Source organism: Drosophila willistoni, assembly GCF_018902025.1.
Source record: "Drosophila willistoni isolate 14030-0811.24 chromosome XR unlocalized genomic scaffold, UCI_dwil_1.1 Seg144, whole genome shotgun sequence".
NCBI lineage: Eukaryota > Metazoa > Arthropoda > Insecta > Diptera > Drosophilidae > Drosophila > Drosophila willistoni.
In genome coordinates, this window is record NW_025814057.1 from 7779368 (window position 1) to 7802049 (window position 22682).

A 22682-nucleotide genomic window follows, 5' to 3' on the forward strand; every position below is an offset into this window, starting at 1 on the left:
CCAAAAAGTATGCTATGAAAATTGTTGCAAACAGCCATTGGTACTGCATACAGAATACATTATGCTATATATCAAATATTTATTTCAACATCAGGAGGGGAAAAAAATTTTTTAAATAAAATTAAAAAAAAAAAAAAAGAAACAGAAACAGAAATTGTAACATCCATTTCCTCCCCCATTACCCTTGCCCCACATACACATATATAATCTGTGTTATCCACCAACCATAGATAGATTTCTGTCTGCAGCTGCTACTCAAAATTGTACAATCCAACCAAAAAAAAAAAACAAAAAAAAATTGTATAATAATAATCACTGAAATGTCTGTTTGCATTCATACAAGTATCCTTTTTTTTTTGTTTGTTGGTGTGTGTGTGTGTGTATGTTTGTTTTTTATGAATTTTCATTAAAAAAAAAAGTTTGTTATATATGTGTATATATATATATTTGCACCTGGACGACAGGTTTGTTTTACTGTTATGTTGGTAGCCACGTCAACCGTCAGCACAGCCAATTACGCAAATTAAACAGATTGTTATCCAGCCCAGACATGGTCCACAGACCCAACCAGGCGAAGCTTAATTCAATCAACATGACATAATTATATAATTAATTAAGTACTCCCAGGTCCAAGCGCGGCCATCACACATTCAAATCGGCCATCATTTTACGAAAATCATTCAACGAGCCATACATTTCGAAATCTCCAGCACCGCCACCATTAGCACCACCACCAGCACCAGCACCACCGCTTGCACCACCACCACCATTACCATGGCCATAGGCTGCTGGTGTCCTTAGATGCGGTGGACGGGGTAAAGTAAGCGGCACTGGCAAAAGTTCTGGCATTACCGAATGATGGGTAATCAGAGCTTTCAATGAACTAAATTCCTTGGTAAAGCCCTGCAAAATGGTAGATTTTTGTTTTAAATTAGTTAGTTAATGAAACAATTTACTTTATTTATATAACCTTTATTTTGTAGCCCCTTTGTGTGCGCAATATCAAGTAATGGGCCACTCTGGGTGATGGTGGCGGCACTCTGAGCGATAGGGCAAAGCATCCTGGTTTCGTACTACTCTGACGTACGAGGAATGCACCCGGACTTTGTCGCGAAAGGACTTCTAGGGATATTTCACGTGGTATTCCCGCCTGGAACCAGGCAGCTCCTTTCAATTCTTGTTGTTCGGCTAAACTCAAGTTATCCAAACGTAAAGGTGAGCCACTGTTCGAGGCAAAGAGCTTGGGACTGGAGTTGGCTAAGGAGTAAAGTAAAGAAGATCAGAGTATTATCCAAAGTAAATCGATGTCCAATTACCACTGCATGTTTCCCTTAAATATTTCTTGCTGGCAGGCATTTCGGTTTGTAATCTCTGTGTGGCCGTTTCCAATGCCGTTAACGATTGACGGCATGAATCACCAAATTTGCTGGCAACATATTTATCCGGCTCACAGATGGCCTCGTTCACATAGCCATCGGAAATGGTTTGCGTGGAGCCGGCCGAATTGAGTGAAGAGGAGCAGGTATTATGCACCAAGGGACGGCTATCTTCGGTGCCCCGTAGCAGGCCAATGCCCATGGTGAGACGTTTTACCTGAGAATTGTGTAGAAAACCAGTTGCAAAATTTGCATGTTCTAGGCCAATTTCGAATTTCAAACCCCTCACCTCCCTCCCACGCCCAAAAATGAAACAAAACTTTTCTCTCAAATGCTATAATTGCAAATTTTCGTTCAGAAAGCATGAGCAGGAGCTGTGGCAGGTGCCGGCAGGGTTTGGGGATTTGTTTTGTGCTCCACCCTCAGGTATCTAACGAAAAACAACCTCAGCCAGACATCAAAAACACTTTAGTCCCCACCATAAACCACAACAAGCAGCCAACAGTACACCAGCCACGCCCATTTATCCATTTTCACCACCCCTCTACCCCCTACCCCCTGCCGCCACACACAAATTCGAGATTGATGTGTAAAATTTTTGGTTACCAATAAAATGTTAACCATGGCCGCCTCTGCCCCGCCCCCCTTTTAGTCTGTCTGCCTTTTGGCTTTTGTGGTGGCAAATTACTTTGAAGGAGAAACGAAAGTTTTTCTTTCTTTCAGTTTTTTTTTGTTTTTTTTGTTGGCTACTTTGTGTGTGTGTGTGTTTTTTTTTTGGCAGCTTTTTAGGCGCTTCCTTAAAGTGTTTTATTTTTTGGCCCGCATCCTTAGACTTATTGGGTTTTCTAATTAGCCAACCGAAGTGAGAGACGAAAGTTAAGTTGAATTTTTAAGTTATTTTTGCTAATTTATAATAATTATGTTGATTTTACCACAAGATGAAAGAGTTAGAGTGAAAGGAAATTGAATTTTTTGATGGGCCATAGACTAGCCTGAAGCTAACGCATTTTGGTTGTCTAATAGCAAAAAGTTAAAAGCAAATCCAGAATACATATTTATCTACAGTCGAAAATGAGTTCAATTACAAAGTAAACTAAATCGAAAACTCGAAAATCCAATTGAAAACTGTTTATGTAACGATAAATTGAAATTTTAAAGGGGTTTTTCAATTTATAAGCCCTGAAAAGCTATTTAAAATGTGTAAATCCTCAAGAATAATTGATTTTTAACTGTCAAAATTGATTGAAAATCAAGTTTTTTTTATATTTAGTAATAAAACTTTTGTTTTAGAATCTAACTAATAAACCAAATAAGACTTAAGCCAAGCTAAAGTGCATTAAAAAGACTATTGATAGAAGTTTCGGTTGTAATCTAATGTTGGAAAATAGTTTTCAAGAGATTCTAAAAGTCAATATTAAAAAAAAAACTGAAACTCAATTATCTATATATAAAACTAAAGAAAAGTTTTTGCTTCTTGAGAGAGAAAACCCACAAGTAAAAAGGAAAATATTGCACCACACTTAAATGGCCAAGACTTTAACAAGTTATGAAACTAACTTGTTTAACTTTTGCCTCAACTGCCAGAATGAAGTAATCGTTAGTTCGTTTACCAATTCGAATTAATTAAATTGGCCTCATTGCATTCATTTGTTCTATTCGATTCGATTCAGATTAAGTTTAAGACTTGTGCCCATTCTCAATCTTGGTCGGTGGATTGTCATTAAGTATGCAGCAATCACAGTTAAGGCAAAAGCAAAACGAGAATCAGAAGCAGAACCTAATGCCCCCATTATGCTAATGACATTGGAAAAGACTTCAAGCGAGGAGAAAAGAAAAAAAAAAAGTGGCACTACTTTGGATGGCACTTGCCAAGATGCTGTTCAACAACAAATTCTCCAACTGTGTACTTTGAAAGCGAAAAGCACAGGCATAAAAGAGGAATGCAACTGGCAAATGGAGGGGGCGGTTGCAGGAATGCACGGTAGAGAGAGGATAAAGGGTGAGAGAATCATAAGGTATAAGAGCACAATAGACGTGTTTAAGTTGAGAAGGGTAGAGCAGGGCAGCGAGGGAGATAGAGAGACAGAGAATCTCATCGTTGCTTTGCATTTATAGCTGGCGTTGTCTCTGGCATTTGATTTAGCAGAGCAAAAACTTTTGCCTACTTTCAGGCGCAGCACAAAACATACGCCTATGTGTGTGTGTGTGTTGTGTGTGTTGGGCGTCGCTGTAGGGCGACATAGGACTTTTGTCATGCGATTTATGTGTCAGTAAAGTCAGTAAGTTAACGGCATTTGCCTGCCAGTTTCACCCAGACATCATACAGCTATCTGCCTCTGTCTCCCTCTCTCACTCTATCTGTGTGTCGCTTTTATTGTGTTTGTGTTCGTGTGTGTGTGTGTGTGTGTATTTGGTGCACAGTCAGTTAGAGCCTGCAATTGGCGCGTGCCGAAGTGCCGTTAGTTTTGGCGCTGCAAAATTTGCATTTTGTGCAAATTAATTTAATGAACACTTTTCGGGTTTTCCTTGTTTTTTTGTGTGTCGTTTTTTGTTCTTTTTGTCAAGTGTTTGGTAAATTGCATTTGATTTTTCAAGTACTGCAATTGTGCAGCCAACTCTGGGCCACTCAACAAAATGTTCTTCAACTAGTCTCCCCTTTAAGTATGCTATGAAATTGACGTTTATTTTCGCTCTTTTTTTTTTTGGTTACCTCTACTTCTTTTGACGTTTATTTTCGCTCTTTTTTTTGTTACCTCTACTTCTTTTGTATCTTTCTGTCAAATTGCAATTTTTCCCAACGTTATTTTTTTCTTCTTTATCTTGCCTAAGCGATTTTTCTTGGCTATTAGCATTTCATTTTCGTCTTTGCTACTTCCCCCGCCATCGTCCGCAACGTTTGGAATATCATCAATGTAAGCAGATTTGTTGCATTGTGCAAAGTAATTTATGTACCAAGCAAAAATATAAAGTAGAAATAGAGAGACGAAGAAAATCCTGGCAACAATACAAAAAATGATTACTCCCCAGGCGGGGATTCTTTCACGGCCACTGTGTACTTCGCCTCGGACTCCTTAAGAATTGCATTTTGTTTTGGCTAATCGTTATTATTGCAGACTGCATGACAAAAGGCGATTCCGGGCAAAGATAAGATGATTTACTCTTTAACTTTCTTAAGAAATAAATATCCACTGTTAATAACTAGATAATTTTTTTCATTTCTAACGGCTAGACAAATTTCCAATTTTTAAATAGCCGCTAGATAATTTTAAACTTTCAACGGCTAGATTCAAACTTTTATCCGCTTTGCCTATGGCGATCGGTTTCCTCCTATTCAGACGGTCTGGCAGCCCTGTCATTTTTCGATAAGAAAAAAAATGCTTATCGAGTGGGAGGCAAAACGAAAAAGTACGCGAATTTCAAGTGCAGAAAAATACGCAAAATGTTGAAAATTTCGAGTGCAAAACAAAACAAAAACCAAGTGCATGATAAACAAGAATTTCAAGTGCAAAACAAAATAAAGTTTTACTGTCAAAGAAGCAAAAAAAATAAGCTTTTTCCAATCGGTATTTTTAACAGTCGCGGTAGTGTGAACGAGGGAGACAGGGAGACAGCCGTTATATCACATTGCTACCAAGAGAACTAAACGAGGCAAAACAAAAAAACCAACAAGTTGGATGCTGCTGCCCCTCTAAACAACAAGAATATGTATGTATGTATGTACCCACTAGCTAACAACAACAAGCCACAGCCTCTGAAAAAACAACAACAATAACAAATGTCTCCACTGCCTGTGCCGACAAATTATGACGCCAGCGTCAGCGTCAGCGTCGCTGTTAACGTAGGCGTTAAAAGAAAAGAAGAAAGTGCGAGTGTATGCGTGATCGCTGCTTGGCGCGTGCCGTTATATGTATGTATTTGCGTGTGTTTATTTGTGACTATGCAGAGAAGAGAGAGAGAGAGAGTAAGGTAAGTGAAATTCGAGTTTTCATTTTTTGAATTAGATGAGGAGTGTTGGTTAACGTTTACTTTTATTACTAAATATGAGCAAAGGGATTGTTGGCCTGGCATTATAATCTATCGAAACCGAATGATTCTCAAACTTATTCAATGTCTTTAAGTCAAATTTTTCCCCATTTTCCTTTTTGTGTACTTACCAATGGAGGTTTATCAACCAAACGACGACAATTATTCATTTCTGTGGGTGAATTATCCTCTTCGGAGCTGGGCGAGCGTGGCAAGTGCAGCTGCTGATTCTGTTGCTGCTGTTGATGATGATTGTGATGGTCGAGGTCCTCCTGTTGCCCGGTCTGGGCATGATGATGACTATGCAAGAGTTGCAGCTGTTCCACGTGATGATGCCGTCTAGTTGCAGTTGGCTGCACTTGCTGCGTCTGCTGCTGCTGCTGCTGGTACTGATGATGATGATGATGGTGATGGAAATAATGTGGAGCACTTGCTGTATTCGCCGAGGAGTCACTATACAACAAAAAGTAATTGCAAGAGAGCTTTGTTAGATGAATGAGTTTGGGCAAACTCACCTGAAATCTATTGCATTTGACTGAGTTGATGACTTTTCACTAGCTGTTTCAATTAGAGTTGTTTCGGCAGTTGGAAGGGTCGAACTGGTTGAGAATGTGGCCGTATTATGTTGCGGTTCAAGACGTAGGCGTATATCCTGCATGGCCATTAAATGCAAAACAAGGATGATCCAATAGTTTTTCTCCGACTTATTGTTGTTGTGGTTCCTGGTTTTGAATGGTGTGTTTTTGTTGAGCTTAAACCCTTTTCAGAGCATCTGGAAATAAAGAAGACAAGTCTTAGAGTCTTGAGTTCTTGAGTTGTTTAGGTGAATAAAGTTGTTGTCGTTGTTGTTGTGGTTCATGTTTTGCTTAGTGAAAAACTTCTGGTCACTTCTGTGCCGCAAGAGAACTTTAGCATTATGCTAATGCTTACTGATGATTTCTTGACTTACATACCATATTTCTTTTGCTCTTTGTGTGTGTGGGAAAACTTTTTGTTTAAAGCGGAAAACTTCTACCGTTCCCTCTTCCTACTCATTCCCTAGACACACTCTATATCGCTTTCTCACTCGCACTCTCTTTACATTTCCTCAAGCCTTGCATTTTCCTTACTTTCTTCTCACACACTTTTGAGTGTTTAAGGCTTTAAGCCTTTCCGTCTGGAGAAAAAGTTTTTTTGGCCCCTTAAGTTTTTTGCTTATTGAATTTCATGAATGACTCTCTATGAGAGAGTCTATATGTATGTGTGTGTGTGTGTGTGTGTGTGTGTGTGGCCTTGCCAGTAGTTTTTGCACTTATGAAAAACTTTTAATGCGATTTTAAGCCTTTTGCTATTAGTTGGCAAATTGTTTCGAAGATTTTCAACATATTAATTTTTAAAGCTTTTTGCCTTTGGTTTTCGAGTATCGTTTTGAGGTTTTTATGGTTTATTTTGTGTGTGAGTGTGTGTGTGTGTGTGTACTCGTTTGTGTTCCTTCCAAAGTGTTTGCTTAATTGAAAGGGAATTGGTTTTTGAAAAAGGAACTCTCAAATAGAAAAACTTGTTTAGCCATTTTCTCAAAACTTTCAATCTTTCGTTAATGATATATGTATATGAACCATATCTGGTCAATGGCCATTATTGAAGATGTTTTTATATTTAGGTTTACCTTTCTGCTCTATGCTTGAATTTGTCTTAACTTTTGAGATAAGTTTTACTGAGATTTAACTGGCAAGAATTTGGGTTAAGGTTGGTCGTTGTGAACTTTTTTTCTTTCTATGGCATCTGTGTGTGTGTGTGTGTGTGTGTGTGAAGGTTTCGTTCGCTGTGCTTCAGTTTGCAAGTTGCCACGTTTTCTTTTCTTTTGCTACCTAAATTCCTGAACAATGCCAGCCAAACAAAAGGATAACAAAACAAAGGAAATCAGCTTCAAGCCCAAAGGCAACTCGTTAGAAAAAGTGAGAGAACAAGAGTGTGTGTGAGAGAGATAGAGTGAGCGCAAAAAAAAAAGTGAAATAAAAGTTGTTGCTGCTACTGCAACTGCAGGCGTTGCCAGGACATGTTTTTGTTTAGCACGAACATTAATTTAAGACTCGGAGAAAACAAGAATGGAAAATAGGAGAATAGTTGTCACAAATGTGCTGACATTTGGCACTTTACATGTAAAATTCAAAACTGAAGGAGCCCAGCTGCCAGCCAGCCAGCCTGCATGCCTGCACTCGGGCGTGTCCTCCACATGTTAATTTAACTTGTCAAACAACAAAATGCAACCAGAGTATAATAAGGCACAAGGCACACAAGACAAGGCACAAGACAGAAGACAAGACAAATGACAAGGGCAACAACTCCATATATATACAAATATACTCACATACATACATATATATAGTACATAGTTACAACAACTTTGTTGTGGGAGTAAGAAAATTTGTCAAATTTCATAGTCAGCTTTTGGGCGTCTTATATACATATGTATGTATGCATAAAAATTAAGTTGAAATTGTTTCATTTCACACAGCAATAGCAACATTTTTGCACAAAATTAAGCAAAAGATTTGCAGAAAATCTTTCATTGTTGTAGAGAGTTAATTCCATTTTTGTCCTATCTAGATTTCATTTGCAGTCTCTAGTTAGTCTATACAATTGAAATTTACCTTTTGCTTATCCTGCCAACGTTGTCTGTTCAGACCATTTCAGGGCTGGATTTGTCTTAGTTCTAGAAATTAAATCTAACTTAAACACAAACTAACAAACTATTTGTTTGTGGTAAGAGAAATTTTGAAACAGTTTTTGGTTTAAGAAACTTCCTATTTGTTTATAGACGGGGATAACTAATGGATTATAACATATTGAGTATCACAACTTTTTGTTTTTAGACTAAGCTTGGAAATTTCCAAAGCAATTTCTTTTAATAATTTCTTCTTAAAACCCACCGGACTTTACCGTGGATTCGTCCTAGATTAAATGGAATAGAAATATTAGAAAACAGATTTTTCGAATAAAGTAAAGGTTGAACGAATATGAAGATAAAAGACCAGGTTTTGGCTGATTCTAATGCTCGTTTAATACATACATTGTATCTCGAAAAGAATAATCTTCATATTTAGTTTCTGTATGAAACACAAAAGTCCTTGATTAAACGATGGCCTTAAGCTCATTTTTGGCAATACTTTGGCTAAACCGTTCCTGGCACTTGACGCCAACTTTCCTTTATTATTTTTCTGTTGCTGCGTGAAACATATGACAAGCTCATATGGCCAGATCTCTTCCAAAGCCAGACGACAGTACACACACACTTACACATACATATACGCATTGCTATTGCTCCATTCTGCCTTGCCTTTGTCTGTGAACATTTGCTTGTTAGTTTATTGAAATTGATATTATGGTTATCCGCCAACGATATACCCAGAGACTCCTGTCAGCCATGAGCTTCTCATGCTCCTGGTTCCTTTATCCTTACCGCTATTGCGGCATTTTATTCACTACTATTATAGAGTGCGAGCGAAAGATATTTTGTGGAGGGGGAGAAGGGCATCCATCTATTTATTTTACCGGCCTTAAGGTTGAGACCTTAAGACTTTAAAGCGCTTATGTCAATCAATTGGAACTGCATTTACAGCAAACACATGCAACTTGTGTGTGTGTGTGCAACATGCAACATGCTTATAACAACAAAAACGAAAAAAAAAATTATAAAAAACGGATGTGGTTTGTCTGTCTGTCTGTTTGCCGCGGCAACAACAATAACACAAACAAAATGTCAACCAAAGTCTTTGAACTCTTTGGGTGGTCTTTTGGGCCAAGAGACTCTGATGGGAAATTGAAAGAGACTTTAAGCTAACGGTCTCTGATTGTATGTATTTGTAGGTGCGGTTCAGTTTGATGAGGTGGTGCGGTGTAAAGCGGAACGATGTGGCATGCTCTGTGAGGCATAAGTATGACAATATATTTAAAAGGCCGTTTTAACAATGGTAGAAACCGACAACAATAACAACAACACAAACAGCAACCCGGCAATAACATCGCCACCAACAACCGACGCCAACAATGAGGCTAAAAATGTCAACGCTTTTGAGAATGAAGACCAAAACGTGGCTAACAATGCGACACAAGAACAACTTGTGACTTGAAATTTATGTAGCCATCACTTGTTGGTTTAGCAGCCAAGACGAGAGAGAGAGAGGTAGAGAGAGAGAGAGAAAGAGCTTAAATAGGGAGGGAAAACCGATTTTCACATTGGTCGCCACCTTCCATTTTCTGTTCCGGCATCGGTGGAAAATTCAAGTTACAACAAAGTTTATGTAGCCTTCACTTTATTCCAAAAAGACAATGATGTGCAATGGGTGTAGAAAGTTATAGGAAATAAAAATGAGCAATCAATTGTCATATGGGAAAGAGAGGTCGATTTACATTTTACAGCTACTTGAAGGAAAAAACACGGTAATAAGCAGGTGCCCCCCCTTTTTGTTTTTAGAAAAGAAAGGCAATTCACGAAACACAAACCATTGAATGGACTTCCGAATCGAACCTTCACTTCAGAAAATTAAAAATTTGGTTAACTGTCCAAATAAAACGCCAAACAATGTCAGATAAAGGACGTTTTGTATACTTATTAAAGTAAATCTGATATAAGCGCAGGCTCTCTTACTAAAATCCTTAAAAATTAACTGCACAACTCACTTTGCCTATTTGACTAACGGATATGAAAAAAAATCCCTCACGTTGGAAGCCAGTTGCACCATTCTTTTAGCCAATATACTCTCAATTCCTAACTAAGGTATGAAGAATTTTTTTTAAAGCACGACAAAACAATTTAATTATGAATTATGCCAACAATTTTATTTGACATGTTTGCAGTTTGTTCTGTGCCAAACTAATTAAATGCAGCTCTGTGGGGTCGATTTGTTGTTATGTTGTGATGCGGTTTGCTGCTGTTATTTGTGTTGTTGTTGTTGTTACTGTTGGGTGCTATTTATGTGCTAATACCTAGCGTAATTACAAGAGAAATTCCAAGACATTACTCATACGTTGCGTGTGTCAATAGACACCGCCAAGACACGAGCAACAGCAGGAGCAGGTACTAGTCAAAGTAAAAAAGAGAATGGAATCGAGCAACAATGTTAGCTCCAGCTCCTTGTGGCGTCTTCTGTCTTTTGTCCGTTGTCGTCTGACGTCCACATTTGGTATGTGGCAACAAGAACAACAATCTCGACGCGTCTTTGTTACTTGTTGTTGTTGTTGTTGTCGCTGCTGCTGCTGCTGCAGCAATTGTACATTGACACCTACTGACTCTTGTCGCAAAAGGTTCTTATGCTCCTTATACCATTTATATATAGTAAAACATTATTGAAAGTCTTTTCGACTATTAAACTGCTACAGCGACATTTTCTATCTGGATTTAATATTAAAAATCACTCACTTTATTTAAAATTCGTCTTTTATTGAGGTCCTTGATGGTAAATTTAAAAAACTGATATCGGAATCATAATCTATCAACCATCTTTTGATATCAAAGTGACATTTTAAATACTTCACAGTAAAAATTGATTAATATAGCTGCCTCTTAAGGTCTTTTATTACCTTATTTTTTAAGAATTTGTTCGTATTTGAACTCTTAAAACTTGTTTGGCTTTGAGAAGGTATCAAGAAATATTCGAAAGAAGTCTATTTTAAGAGAAAGTTAACGAAGAGTTCCTATAGTAATGAAGTTTGTAGAGTTTTGTAGAATAAGAATAAGTCGACCCGTTGACTAGTTTTTGTTAACCGTGTTTTGTGTGGTTTCGTTTGGTTTCTTTTTTGCTGGTCGCAGGAAATTTATGTCGCTTAAAGTGCAACTCTTACAATGTGCGCTTGTAATTTGTTGTCAACCAACTTGGCCATGGCTATTTAATGATTGTGTCGTGCCAAATGCCACAGAAATGCGATGAAAGGAAAAACGAAGGAAAATTTTTTGTTTTAGTTTTTTGTCTTACACACAAAGCAAACTCGGCAACAAGTTGAATTTAAACGTAGAGAGAGAGAGAAAGAGATAGAGAGCGAGGGGGAATGGGGGATCAAAATGTTCATGCAAATGTCACATGCAATCATAAATGCATATCGACCAGCACCAACTTTAACCCCAAAAAGTGCCCCGACTGGCTACCCACCTAACCCCGCCCCCTTCGCCAAGCCAACCTTCTCCAGTTTGTGTGCGGTGCATGCAACTGTAATAATTTATACAAAATGTCTGCGGCTTTTGACTTTCCACTTGTCACCTGTCACCTGTGTTAACTTTTTGGTTACAGAATCTTTCTCCTGCTCCACAGCAATCCGACCCGACCCGACCCCCATCTTTCTACACCGCCCACCCCACCCCTATAGTGTGCGAATTCCTTGCGGCAGTTCAATAAAAGTTATGCGTCTGATGACACAGTTTTTTTTTAGGGCCTTGCAGCGGTAGCAGCAGCAGCTGTAGCATCATTTCTGAGGTTGCAGATTGAAAAAGTTTTTTTTGGGATTTCATTTTTGTGTTGTTCGCCTCGTTGACTGTGAAAATGAAATATATGTTTTTCCAGGCATTTCCGCATCATTTTCATTGCATCATCACCAGCAGCTGGCAAAAGCACTGAGCGGAAAAAGTTAAGAAAGCTGTCTCTTTGTCATCTGTGTTGGTTGTGGCATCAATAAGCACCTTGGGGGAAGGATGAAGATGTAGATGATGTTTTTGGGGTAAGAAAATGCAGCAGCTTAAGTTTTTCTTTCGGGGATTTCGTTACTTTTTGTTGTCAGAATAAGAGATATCGCATAGCAGATAGATTTGCTTTATAAAGTTGATAGAGACATTATATAGAACAAGATACAGCACAATTGTTGAATCGGGAGTAAAAGTTATTCAAAGAAGTACCTAAGCATAGTATCTACATAGAATACTTTGCCAAAGTAAATGGTAAGCAATTTGAAACTTTCGGATCAAATATTTGTTTAAATTATCAGTTCTTTAATCTAAAGGAGATCTGTAATCTTCTTTCTATTTTCTGAAAACTTGAAAAGGTTTTCAGTTCGGGTCAAAGGGTAGATACAAATTGTGTGATTGCTTTAAGTGCATGTTAGATAGAAATTGTTTGATTTAATTTCCATTCACTTCCATGATTACCATTAAATTATGTATTTAATCTTTCGATTGAATGAGTTAAGGAAATGCCCAAGGAAATGGCCACTTTCAAGGCGAACCGCCAATGGCCATGGCCAATGCCAATGGCGTTACCGACGTCGACATGCATTCCATTAATTAACAATTAGTGTGGGGCCATCAGAAAGATGAAAGAGTTTAAGAGAGAGAGAGAGAGAGGATGGATGGATGGAATCGGAATCGGTTGTATTTACCTATATACAGGATACAGAAGCTACTGACTAGGCACAATCAAACATGATAATGATGCGGCAACGCCCAGCTGAATTTTGTTGACCGTTAAGAACAAAGATCAGAGATGTGAATGTGGATGAGGATGAGGAGATGAGCGATTCAAGCTAATGTCAAGATGACAGCAGCGATGATGATGATGATGATGATTTGGATGTGGATGATGATAATGATGATGTGGATGATGGGAATGACGATGACGTTGCTTGATGACTTGTGTAATAAGTGGAAAGAATCTTGTCTAGAAACAATAACTTGTTGGCTCTGAACTTGAATTTATTTTTGCAGTTGCTGCGCAGTTGCTGTTGCATGTAGCATGCCACAAAGTCACTCCATCTCTCTCTCACTCGCTCTCTCCCGCTCTCTGTCTGAGCTAGATCGCTTGGCTGAGTTTGCCTGCTGGGATTCAGTTTGCATCGATTTTCTGTAGTTTCTGTGCGCCTGTTAACTTGGCCATGAAAACATTCAGAGATCTGGGAAATTTGTTGTGTGTGTGGAAAGAAAGAAAGACAAAAAAAAAAAAAAAAAGTGAAGTAAGTGGAAGACGGAGCCAGCCTCAGTCTCTACGTGTTTTTCTTGTTTTCTTTTTGCTTTGTGTTGTGATCTTCTCTCGCCATGGAAACTTGTTTTCCTTCTGGCCATATTTGTGCGTGGTGGCTCCATCGCTCAACCGCCCTGCTCTGCTCTGGCTCTGCACCTTGGTGGTAGTGGTGGTGGAGGTGGTGGCGGCATCTTAACCGCAAATCCTTTTCAGATATGAATTGAATTCATATATTATTTATGATCTGTTTATTTTTATTGCGCATGCCAGATGAAGACGATGATTATGATGATGATGACGATGATGTGGATGTGGATGTGGATGATGATGATACGGATGGTTGAGATGAGATGGAGTTTTGGGGTATGAGAAGCCTTCAAGCTGCCTCACTGTTATGCCTGTCAGAAATGGGAAAAACTTCTAATTGGAATTGCTAATCAAGTTCGGTGAACAGGAGGGAGGCAATTTTTCGAGGCTTTTGGGTAAGTGTTTTCTGTGGTCGCCGCTGCCTTTTGCAAACTTTTCGTACGGGTATAGAAGTGGGTTAAGTGAAAACACTTTTGGCTTGCAAAAGGTTTCAGGCATGAATAGTAGTAGCTCAAAAGTATCATTAAAATTAAGTACTAATTTGAAGTTGATATATGGGTACACATACACATATATGTATACATATGTATGTATTTATATAACCAGCAATTGTTGTTTATTTTAAAGTCGGTTTTCTATATGTTTGTTTGATCTATCAAATGTTTTAGAAAAGAAACTTTATAGGGTTGTTATTGAACATATAGTTTAAGATAATTCTGCGTTTAGAACGTTTTTCCAGTCATTAAAAATTGATTTTATATAGAAGATACAGTACTGGTAAAATTAGATTAGCTGATTAGTTCATTGCCAATATTTTGATATTTTGATTTTGTTATTATCAAACTTAATTAAGAATTTAAGCACAGTATATTTCCAAAAGAATATCTTTTCAGACTTGGGAAAATTTGTTGCCAATTATTTTGGAGTTTTTCTATTTTTAATGCCCCTACACAATCTGGGATCTTGGAATTGCCCCCACTTTATCAATGCCTTCTTCAAGTTGTCTGCTTGCTTTGCCACACTGCAAGTGTAGAGGGGGCTGTGGGTCGGGCTGTAGGATGATGAGAGGGGGAGGGGCAACTTTTAACTCTATTCTTAGCAGCCAATATCCAGTTCATGCAGCAAAGAGTTGCCCCACACGAAGTTTTCTTCTGCTTTTTGCGTTCGCCTGTCAACCTCAACCTGTTGTTGCTTCGCTCTGTTCGCAACACATGGCCTTAATAGTTGGCCAAGTATATAATACATACATATACACTATATACATTATATCTGGTGCTCTGTTGGTTATTACAATTATTATTGCCGTTGACATGCTGTTGGGACTGACACAGACATTCGAAAGGAAGGGGAAGCAATTGCCATAGACATGGCAATTTTTAAGCGGCAGCCATTCGCTTAGAGTTAGAGCTTCCTGCCGGCTATATTCCTCTCTCTGTGGTCAACTGGTGGCGCCTATTCCCTATATCTTGAGAGAGATTTCAAAGCAATTAGACCGACAAGTGATTGGTAAACCATTCAAAAGACTCTCATCGCATCGCATCTCAACTTGATCTTGATCAAGTCAAGTGACTGGAAAAGTGCTTTCTAATGGTGGCAGCAGCTAACAGCCAACACTTGAGCACTTTTCAAGTGTGGGAAGTAACGAAAAACTATTCTCATCATCATCCTCATCAAAAACGGAGATGAAAATATTTCATTAGTGGGGAGAAGAATTTTTCTGCTTTTTTTGTTTTAAGCGGAATGCAATTAAAATGCGACTAACTATGAGCGGATTATACACTATAATGAACGTACGCTATATACAAACATTTGTTCGTTTTTATACATACATATGTGCCACATACATATTCAGTTTTGGTACTTAGCATACCCCAGAGAGGGGGAGAGAGAGAGAGAGAGTGAAAGAGAAAGAGTGTGTGTGAGACAGAGAGAGAATAATAAAAGCGGAAGCTTGAAGTTAAACTGTTTAGCGGCGCACCAGGACCCAATACCCAGGAGCAGAGCATTGTAGCAATGGAGTCCCGAGGACTTTAATGATAATGAAGATTATGCGCCCCATTTGGATGGATGTGTTGGAGTTGTTATAATGAAATTGTAGCTCTTTGCTGATGTTGGCTTGTGGCTCTTCCCATTCCATTGCATTTCCATCCTCTCACTCTCTCTCTCTTTCCATCCTCCATCTCATCTCATCGCATCGCATCCTATACCATCCATCTGTCACTCCCTCCGCCCTCCGCCCCACATGACTTCAAGTGGCTCTTAACGGGAAACGCTTTCGCATTGCATGCGGATGATGGCAAGAATTTTTCTGTATTTTTTTCCATCATTTCTTTTTTTTTTTTTTTTGTTTTGCATATGGCAAGAAATGATGTAAACAAATTTCAAAGAAAACAATTTGGATAATTACATTATTTTGATGAAGAGTTACAGTTCCGGGGTAGAATGGAACGTACAGGGAGGGTAGGTATGTTTGTATGAGAAGGGCGGCGGGAGACGGGAGCAAGCTGCTACTCTGGTGGAATGATAATAAACTGAAACTGCGCCGCCACAGAGCCTGCCGCTAAGCCAGGCTAAGAGCTGTGTGGTCGCCCACTTATTTAGGGCATTTGGGGGAAGAGAATTGTTTTTTTGTTTTTCGCAAACTATGCAAATTTATATAATGCTAAAATAAACTTTAAATGTTATAATCGGTCTGTTTAAAGTTTAATTCGAGAGTGGATTTTAAATGAACAAATTGAGTAATTATATCTTTTGTGGAATAAAAGAAGGAAAGATCCTTGTATGGTTAGATTCGTGGAAGAAAAAGTTTAGCTAAACTCAAGCCTATGACAAACACAGTGAATACTCTTTTTTTAGAACAACCCATTGGGTAATTTAAAGCATCAGAAAAGAAACTTGGCCAACATTAAATGGGCTTCTCCATCGACATTTACATTTCGCAACATTTTCAGATAATCAATGATTACACCTGCCTACTGCAAAAATGTTTATAGTCACAAAAAGGAAAATCTAATCTTGAATCTCGAACTACCCATCCCCTCCCCCCCACCATGCTACTCTTTTCTCTTTGTTTCTTAACCCTCTAGCAAATATTCAATTATTATTATAAGCCGTTACCTGGTATAAGCCACGCCTACCATTCAAATTGATTTTGCCTCTACTTTTAACAAAAAAAAAAAAGAAAAGGAGAAAAAACGCTTAAGAAACATTGTGAAAATTGCCTAAACAATTTTCCACCCAAAAAAAAACATTTACATAATTTTCCAACAAACTCTTTTTGTGGTTTTTCTTTTGTTTATACCCTGCAAGCATTCTGTAGAAATTGGGGTATATCATCTCTGGTAATATGAAATACTTAATAGGGTATTGCCTAATTCGATTATTTAATTTTCTTGTTGAATTGTTGTTTTCTTTTTTCTCATTTTTATTTTGGTTACGCTCTTGTGATTTTAGTCAATGAATATGGTTAGCATTTCATTAAGTGGGCGGGGTTGCGGACTATTGCGGTTAGTGGTAAATATTTATATACTTGGCTTTTTTTCTTTCCCTTTCTTCTTCTTCATCATCGTCATCATCGTCATCATCATCATCATTATCATCGTTATTATTATCGTTTTTCTCATCTGGTTCTTTTCATCTTATCTGAAGCTCATAAACATGTCGATAAGGCCAAGCCAAGCCAGGCCAGGCCAGAGTTGGCTTTAAGTATTTGGTTTAAGTTTCCTACTCCTGCTGTGCTCTTGATTTGATGGCAATGATCATGGAATGACGACGACGACGACGATGATGTTGAACTCTTGGCTGCTTTGTTCTGCGGCTTTTGATTGTCTTTTAATTAAACGACATACAATAAAAAAAAAAAAAGGAAACAGAAAACAGAACAAAACGAGGGAACAGGTTTCATTAATTTCTCAATTCTCCCCCTCTTGAGCACCGAAAAAAAACAAACCATCGACTGCAATTCTTATTCATGTGTAATTTGAGTTCAATTTTCCCCCTATGTCTCTATCTCTCTCTCTCACGCTCACTCTGTTAGTTTTTTCTCTCTTTCTTACCTGTCAGTCAGTTTGCTTTATGGCTGTCAAATTTAGCTGCTTATCGGTTGAGTTTTATCTGCATCACAAACTGTCTGTCAACAAACAACTTTATATAAGAAGTTAATGCCGCGATGGTGGGGACGACTTCTCTTGAAATAGAAATTCATTTCCTCGATGGCTTATCTTATTAGAGCAAACATAAGAAAAAGAAGAAAAAACAATCCGACAAATCGGAGCAGGAGGGTAAAAGATATAAAAAAAACCTTTTTATTGAGTGCAGTTTGATAAAGTGGAGGTAAGCTGCAGTTGATAATGTTGAAATGAGCTGCTCAAATGGTTGCACAGCACTTCATCTCTATCGCTCCTAGAAAAATTCATCAAAAGAATTCCAAAAAAAAAACAAAAAAATCAACGAAAATTTAGGAAATATTCAGAGAAAGAGACAGAGCGCGAAAGACAAAAACTTTCTATAATGACTTAAAACGATATTTCTGTTAACTTTTTTCCAAAATTTTGCAGAGATCCAATATGCAACAAGATGCATTTACTTAGGGTTTCTTCTGTAAACTTTTAAGCTACATTTAGAACTAAATTGTTTCAAAAATGACCATAAATCGAAAATATAACAGCCTTTTGATTGTAAATGATTTCGATTTGTTTATACGGCCCTCAATGATAGTCATAAGAATTTCAATTGGCAATTAAATCAGACTACTGAAAATTGAAGAAGGTTTAAATTTATGTTAAAATTTCATTTCGACTTAATGTTGAATGTCAGAAATTTGATTTCCTTTCATTAGCATCTAGTAATATAATTACTAAAAAATAAGTGCTAAAAGAAATCTTAGTCATTGTGAAAACGAAGTTGATGCAATTTCAGTTTTTAGCACCTTGGCACTGTATTTTATATCTCTCGACTCTCATCTCTATTAGGTGAAGTTTCCACTCATTTAGCTTAATTCGCCCTGTCCAAATTGCTATTTATATGCATCGCCCTCGCTTTTAATTTAAGCTGCAAATCACGAGAGTCGAGGTCCTCCACGTTGCTCCCAACCATCCAGTCAGCCAGCCAGCCAGATAGACAGTAAGCCAGACAGACACAGTCCAGCTTCAGCTTCGGCAGTTCCCAGCAGTTCTGGGAGTGGAGTAGTGTCTCTAGTCTAAGCCAACAGTGGTGGTTGTGGTGGTGGTGGTGGGTACCCACTAGAGTCTGTTGGGCAATCACCAAACAAAATCAACAGGTGGCGCGCATATTTCAACATAAAGCCAGAGACCTGAAGCTGAACACCAAACGAAATATCAATAAAAATGCCATTTGTTAAGATTGCCTTATGCCACGAACCCAAAATGAGAACCACACATAGATAATTTAGCTTCCTACGTTCAAAAAACTGTTCCCTCCTCTCATCTCCTGCCCCACTCGTAATCTCTCCCTGGATGTCCCTCTTGTTTCTCCTTTATTTTTTTTTCTTTTCTTAATTTATTGGCCACACTTTGCCATGGCTTCGCTGCATTTAAAACGACAAGTGTTGCAAATAAAATGAAACGAAAAAAAATTAAAGCGTTGCAAATTAGAAGCTAAAAAAAAAAATAATAATAATAAACCAAGAGAAAAAATTAAATCGGCAACCAGCGGCGACGTCAACACTAGAGGGTCCACCAAAGAGTTGAAACTACAACAAAAACTTGTTTGCAACTGCAGCAGAAGTAAGAAAAAAAGCCAGAGATATCTAAAGTTAACTAAAGTCACACCATTGCATTGAATACCCTTTCTCAAGTATCGGCCTTGCAGATTTAAATATATTTTTGGTAATAAAATGTGACATTTTAGAAGAAAATCAAATATTAAATTTTGTTTTTGGGCAAGCAAAGTTCCCACATTTCCTTTGCCGATCCGACATTGGTCCTAACTATATAAACTAGTAACAGATCGTACCCATTCAAGCTACATTGAAGTATATATATTCAATACCTAATATTTAATATTTTTAATATTTTGTTTTTCAAAGCCCTTATGATTATAAAAATGTCCATAAAAAGTGGAAAACTTTTGCATTTTGGCCCTATGGCATAGAACAGTAACTCGTTCCTATAAATGATATATCAAAGAGTAATTTAAAGTGACTGATATACGTGTAAGATGAACTGATCGATGTAGACAAACAACAGAACCTATAAAAACGAATACATAAAGACCAGATATTTAGTCTAGACTCTAGACCTACATACTCTTTTTGTGTAAGAGTATTAGAAAAAAAATAACTATTTAAAAAAGCGCCGAGATTGCCAGGAGACCAGGCTTTGTTGTTGTTATTGCTGCTGCTGCTGCAGCAAGGTGACTTTGCTTCGGTCGCTTAATAAAGGCAACAAGGGCGACCAACTAGATGGGTGAGATTTGATGGCAAGGGGCAAGGCGCAACGGAATGGCTGGCACAAGGGGGTCAACATCAACGCCAAAGGCCAAAAAGTGTTGGCAATGCAAACAAATAAACAAACGAAACAAACAAAAAAACAGAGTAAGAGAAACGTAGTTGTTGTTGTTGTTGTTGCTGCTGCTGTTGTGGTTGCTATTGCTGCTGCCGTCGTGCACCTCAGCAACATGTGTAGATTTTGTTGCTGTTGTGCAAAAAAAAAAAAAAAAAAAAGAGACCAAAATGAAGACATGCTATTGCTCTGTTCTTGTTGCTGTTGCTGCTGCTGCTATTCCTATTGCCATTGCTGACTGGCAATGATGGACCGACCTTCTTTTGTAAATGCGCTACATAATTGCTACGACCAGAGCAAAGACAGAGCTAACGAGTTGCAGCAGTTCTCACTGACAGTTGAGAAATTAGAACGGTTTTTGTCTTTTACGAAAATCACATGCACGTGTTGCTTATAGCCAAGTGCGTTTTGCAGTTGCAAGTTGCCAGTTGCAGTTGAATGATTGGCGGTTTACGGTTTGTGTGAGTGTTCTGTATCTGTGTCTGTGTGTGTGTGTGTGCTTACCTGTGAGCTAAAGTTGCGTAAGGTCAGGCAATCATTTGAGATTTAACTTTAAGAATGTGGTCTTTTGAGCTAAACAGTTTTGTGTTGAATTTCTCCTCTTAAATATTTCAACATTGTTCCCTCATTAATAATGATTTAATACTAATTGCCGAACACTAATCAAAAGTGAATTCAATTTACATTAAATGTCTGTTCTTTTTTTTTTGTTTTTCGTTTTGTTTTAAAGTTTCTCTCCCTGAGTCAGCGGCTGTTTCCAGATGGGCCACTCCTGAGGCCGGAGATACAACAACAACAAACTAAAAAAGAAAAAACCAAAGAGTCGGCCTCTTAACTTAAGTTGAGTATTTTGCGTAGGTGGACATTGGCGCATGTTGCTGTTGCTGTAACGTGATTGCTGGTTGTTCGGTTTCTTGATTATTGCCAGGCATATATAGTAAATCTCAGTGTTTAAATCTCGTCGAATGGAACTTGTAAATTAAAACCCTAATGAGTCTGGAATGGGACATGAACATGCTGTGCAACACACACACACAGACAAAGAGAGAGAGAGAGAGAGAGACAGATAGAGACGGCAAAACTTGGAGTGTGATTTATGCTGTAAGGCTAGCACTTTAAGCAAATGCTTAAAGAACTAAAAGAGGAGAAAATTGAAAATAAAAAAAAGACCACAAGTTATAGCCAAATTCTTTTGGTTTGTACGTAACTCCTTTTCTCAGATGGCGTGTCAACTCACACGTTTTGTTACCCTAAGCAATTAGTTAAACTTTCAAGGAAATCCATATTAAAGAAATAAAAACGAAATCCCGCATTGCAGAACTCTCAACCGATTAGCCATAAAATGTGGCTAATTAATGCTATAAGAATTTTCTCACGCTTTTGAAAATGAAATCATGTTTTATGTTTGGTTTCCACCCGGTTCTGAGATCTCAGAAAAAAGTGTAATCACAAAGTTTCTTTCGAGAAAGAACTTCCTCAATTTAATTTGCATATGTTAAATCTAATTATGTTATAGTTTCATCTACCTTTTAAACATTAGCTATCCGGGGATCTTTTTTTCTTTTCAACCGAATTGCCTATTGCTAAAGTGGATGATTAGGTTTTGGTCTCTATAGAAAACCATTTAAAGGGTTCTAATACAAATTTAAAAGAAGGATAAGAATTAGATTTACGATCAGTTTGTTAACATTTATATCAATTATAAATATTTCAAGTAAAAACCTTTTAGTTTTCTTCTTTCATATTGTAGCGATTTCTACTATAATTCTATTAATTTATATACAAATCAAGAATTAGAAAAAAACAAGCGAATAAACAACAAAGTCGAATATCAAAACGAATCGTTCAATACCAAACTGAAAACTATAGCAATCAATGATAGATTATAGAAAAAGATATTTCGTTTCTTAATTTGCATAATTATCAGCTTAAGTGTTTGGCCACACGTGCGATTAGATTATAATCCAATTAAATGAGTTTACCCACCTTTTAGTTTAGTTTTGGTATTGAAATTTTTTTCGGCAGCTTACTTTTTTATAGTTTAATCCACAAAAGTAAATCGATTCTTGATAAACTTAATAAGCAACAGGTTGCCCAGTAGACACATTCAAACACAGACACACACACACTCACAAGGAGATCAAAACAAATTGAATGAAAAGGTCACACACTAGTTTGAATTAGCAAAAATTCGTTAAATATATTAACAATTTTTTGTTTATTTTAGAATTTGTCACAGCGCTTCATATGAAATTTTTTATATATACCGATAAATTTCAAAGACTTCACTTCACAATTTTAGACACAATAAAAGAATTTGCCCGACTCTCTTGCCATTAACTTTAACTGAATTGACTGAACTCTTCAGAACGTTCGCTTCCGCTGGCTTAACGCAAACGACTGAAAAAAAGTTCACATAAATTTTGATGCACATTCAATAGGCCCAACAGCAACAGCAGCAGCAATAGCAACGGCAGCAACAGCAACAGCAACAACATCAGGCAACAGCAGCAGCTGTAGCCCAAGACCAGAACCAGTTTCCCACATTCATTTCCATTCACATGGACAATGTTTCATGTGGAACCCATGTGGATATATTGTGGAGCTCAGTTCAGCTCTGCCTTCGTTCATTCCAGCATCCACAAAAGACCGATTTGGTTGGTTGGATGGTCGGTCGGTCGTTTGCTTGGTCTTCGTTTAGTTGCAACGACTTTTCGGGTTTTTTTCTTATCTTTTAAATGATAAGAGTTGCCTGC

At 37.7% G+C, this 22682-nt stretch overlaps 1 protein-coding gene across 1 annotated transcript; it reads right to left on the reverse strand.

The window, feature by feature from the left end:
* Window positions 1–427: 427 nt before the first annotated feature.
* Window positions 428–21931, reverse strand: LOC6638761 (protein sprint). The gene is made up of 6 exons (XM_023181653.2): window positions 21913–21931; window positions 5915–6171; window positions 5531–5852; window positions 1317–1593; window positions 971–1257; window positions 428–903 (listed from the first exon to the last, which is right to left on the reverse strand). The coding sequence occupies exons 2-6, from the start codon at window positions 6061–6063 to the stop codon at window positions 643–645; spliced, it is 1296 nt and encodes a 431-aa protein (XP_023037421.1). The 5' UTR covers window positions 6064–6171; window positions 21913–21931; the 3' UTR covers window positions 428–642.
* Between the last annotated feature and the right edge of the window lie 751 nt (window positions 21932–22682).

Excerpts from the sequence above, each read along its gene's own strand:
- LOC6638761 (XM_023181653.2), bottom strand. The coding sequence starts at position 6,063 with ATGGCCATGCAGGATATACGCCTACGTCTTGAACCGCAACATAATACG. Across the intron at positions 5,853-5,914 it reads TCAAATGCAATAGATTTCAG|TGACTCCTCGGCGAATACAG; the intron begins GTGAGTTTGCCC and ends TTTGTTGTATAG. Across the intron at positions 1,594-5,530 it reads TGGTTGATAAACCTCCATTG|GTAAAACGTCTCACCATGGG; the intron begins GTAAGTACACAA and ends CACAATTCTCAG.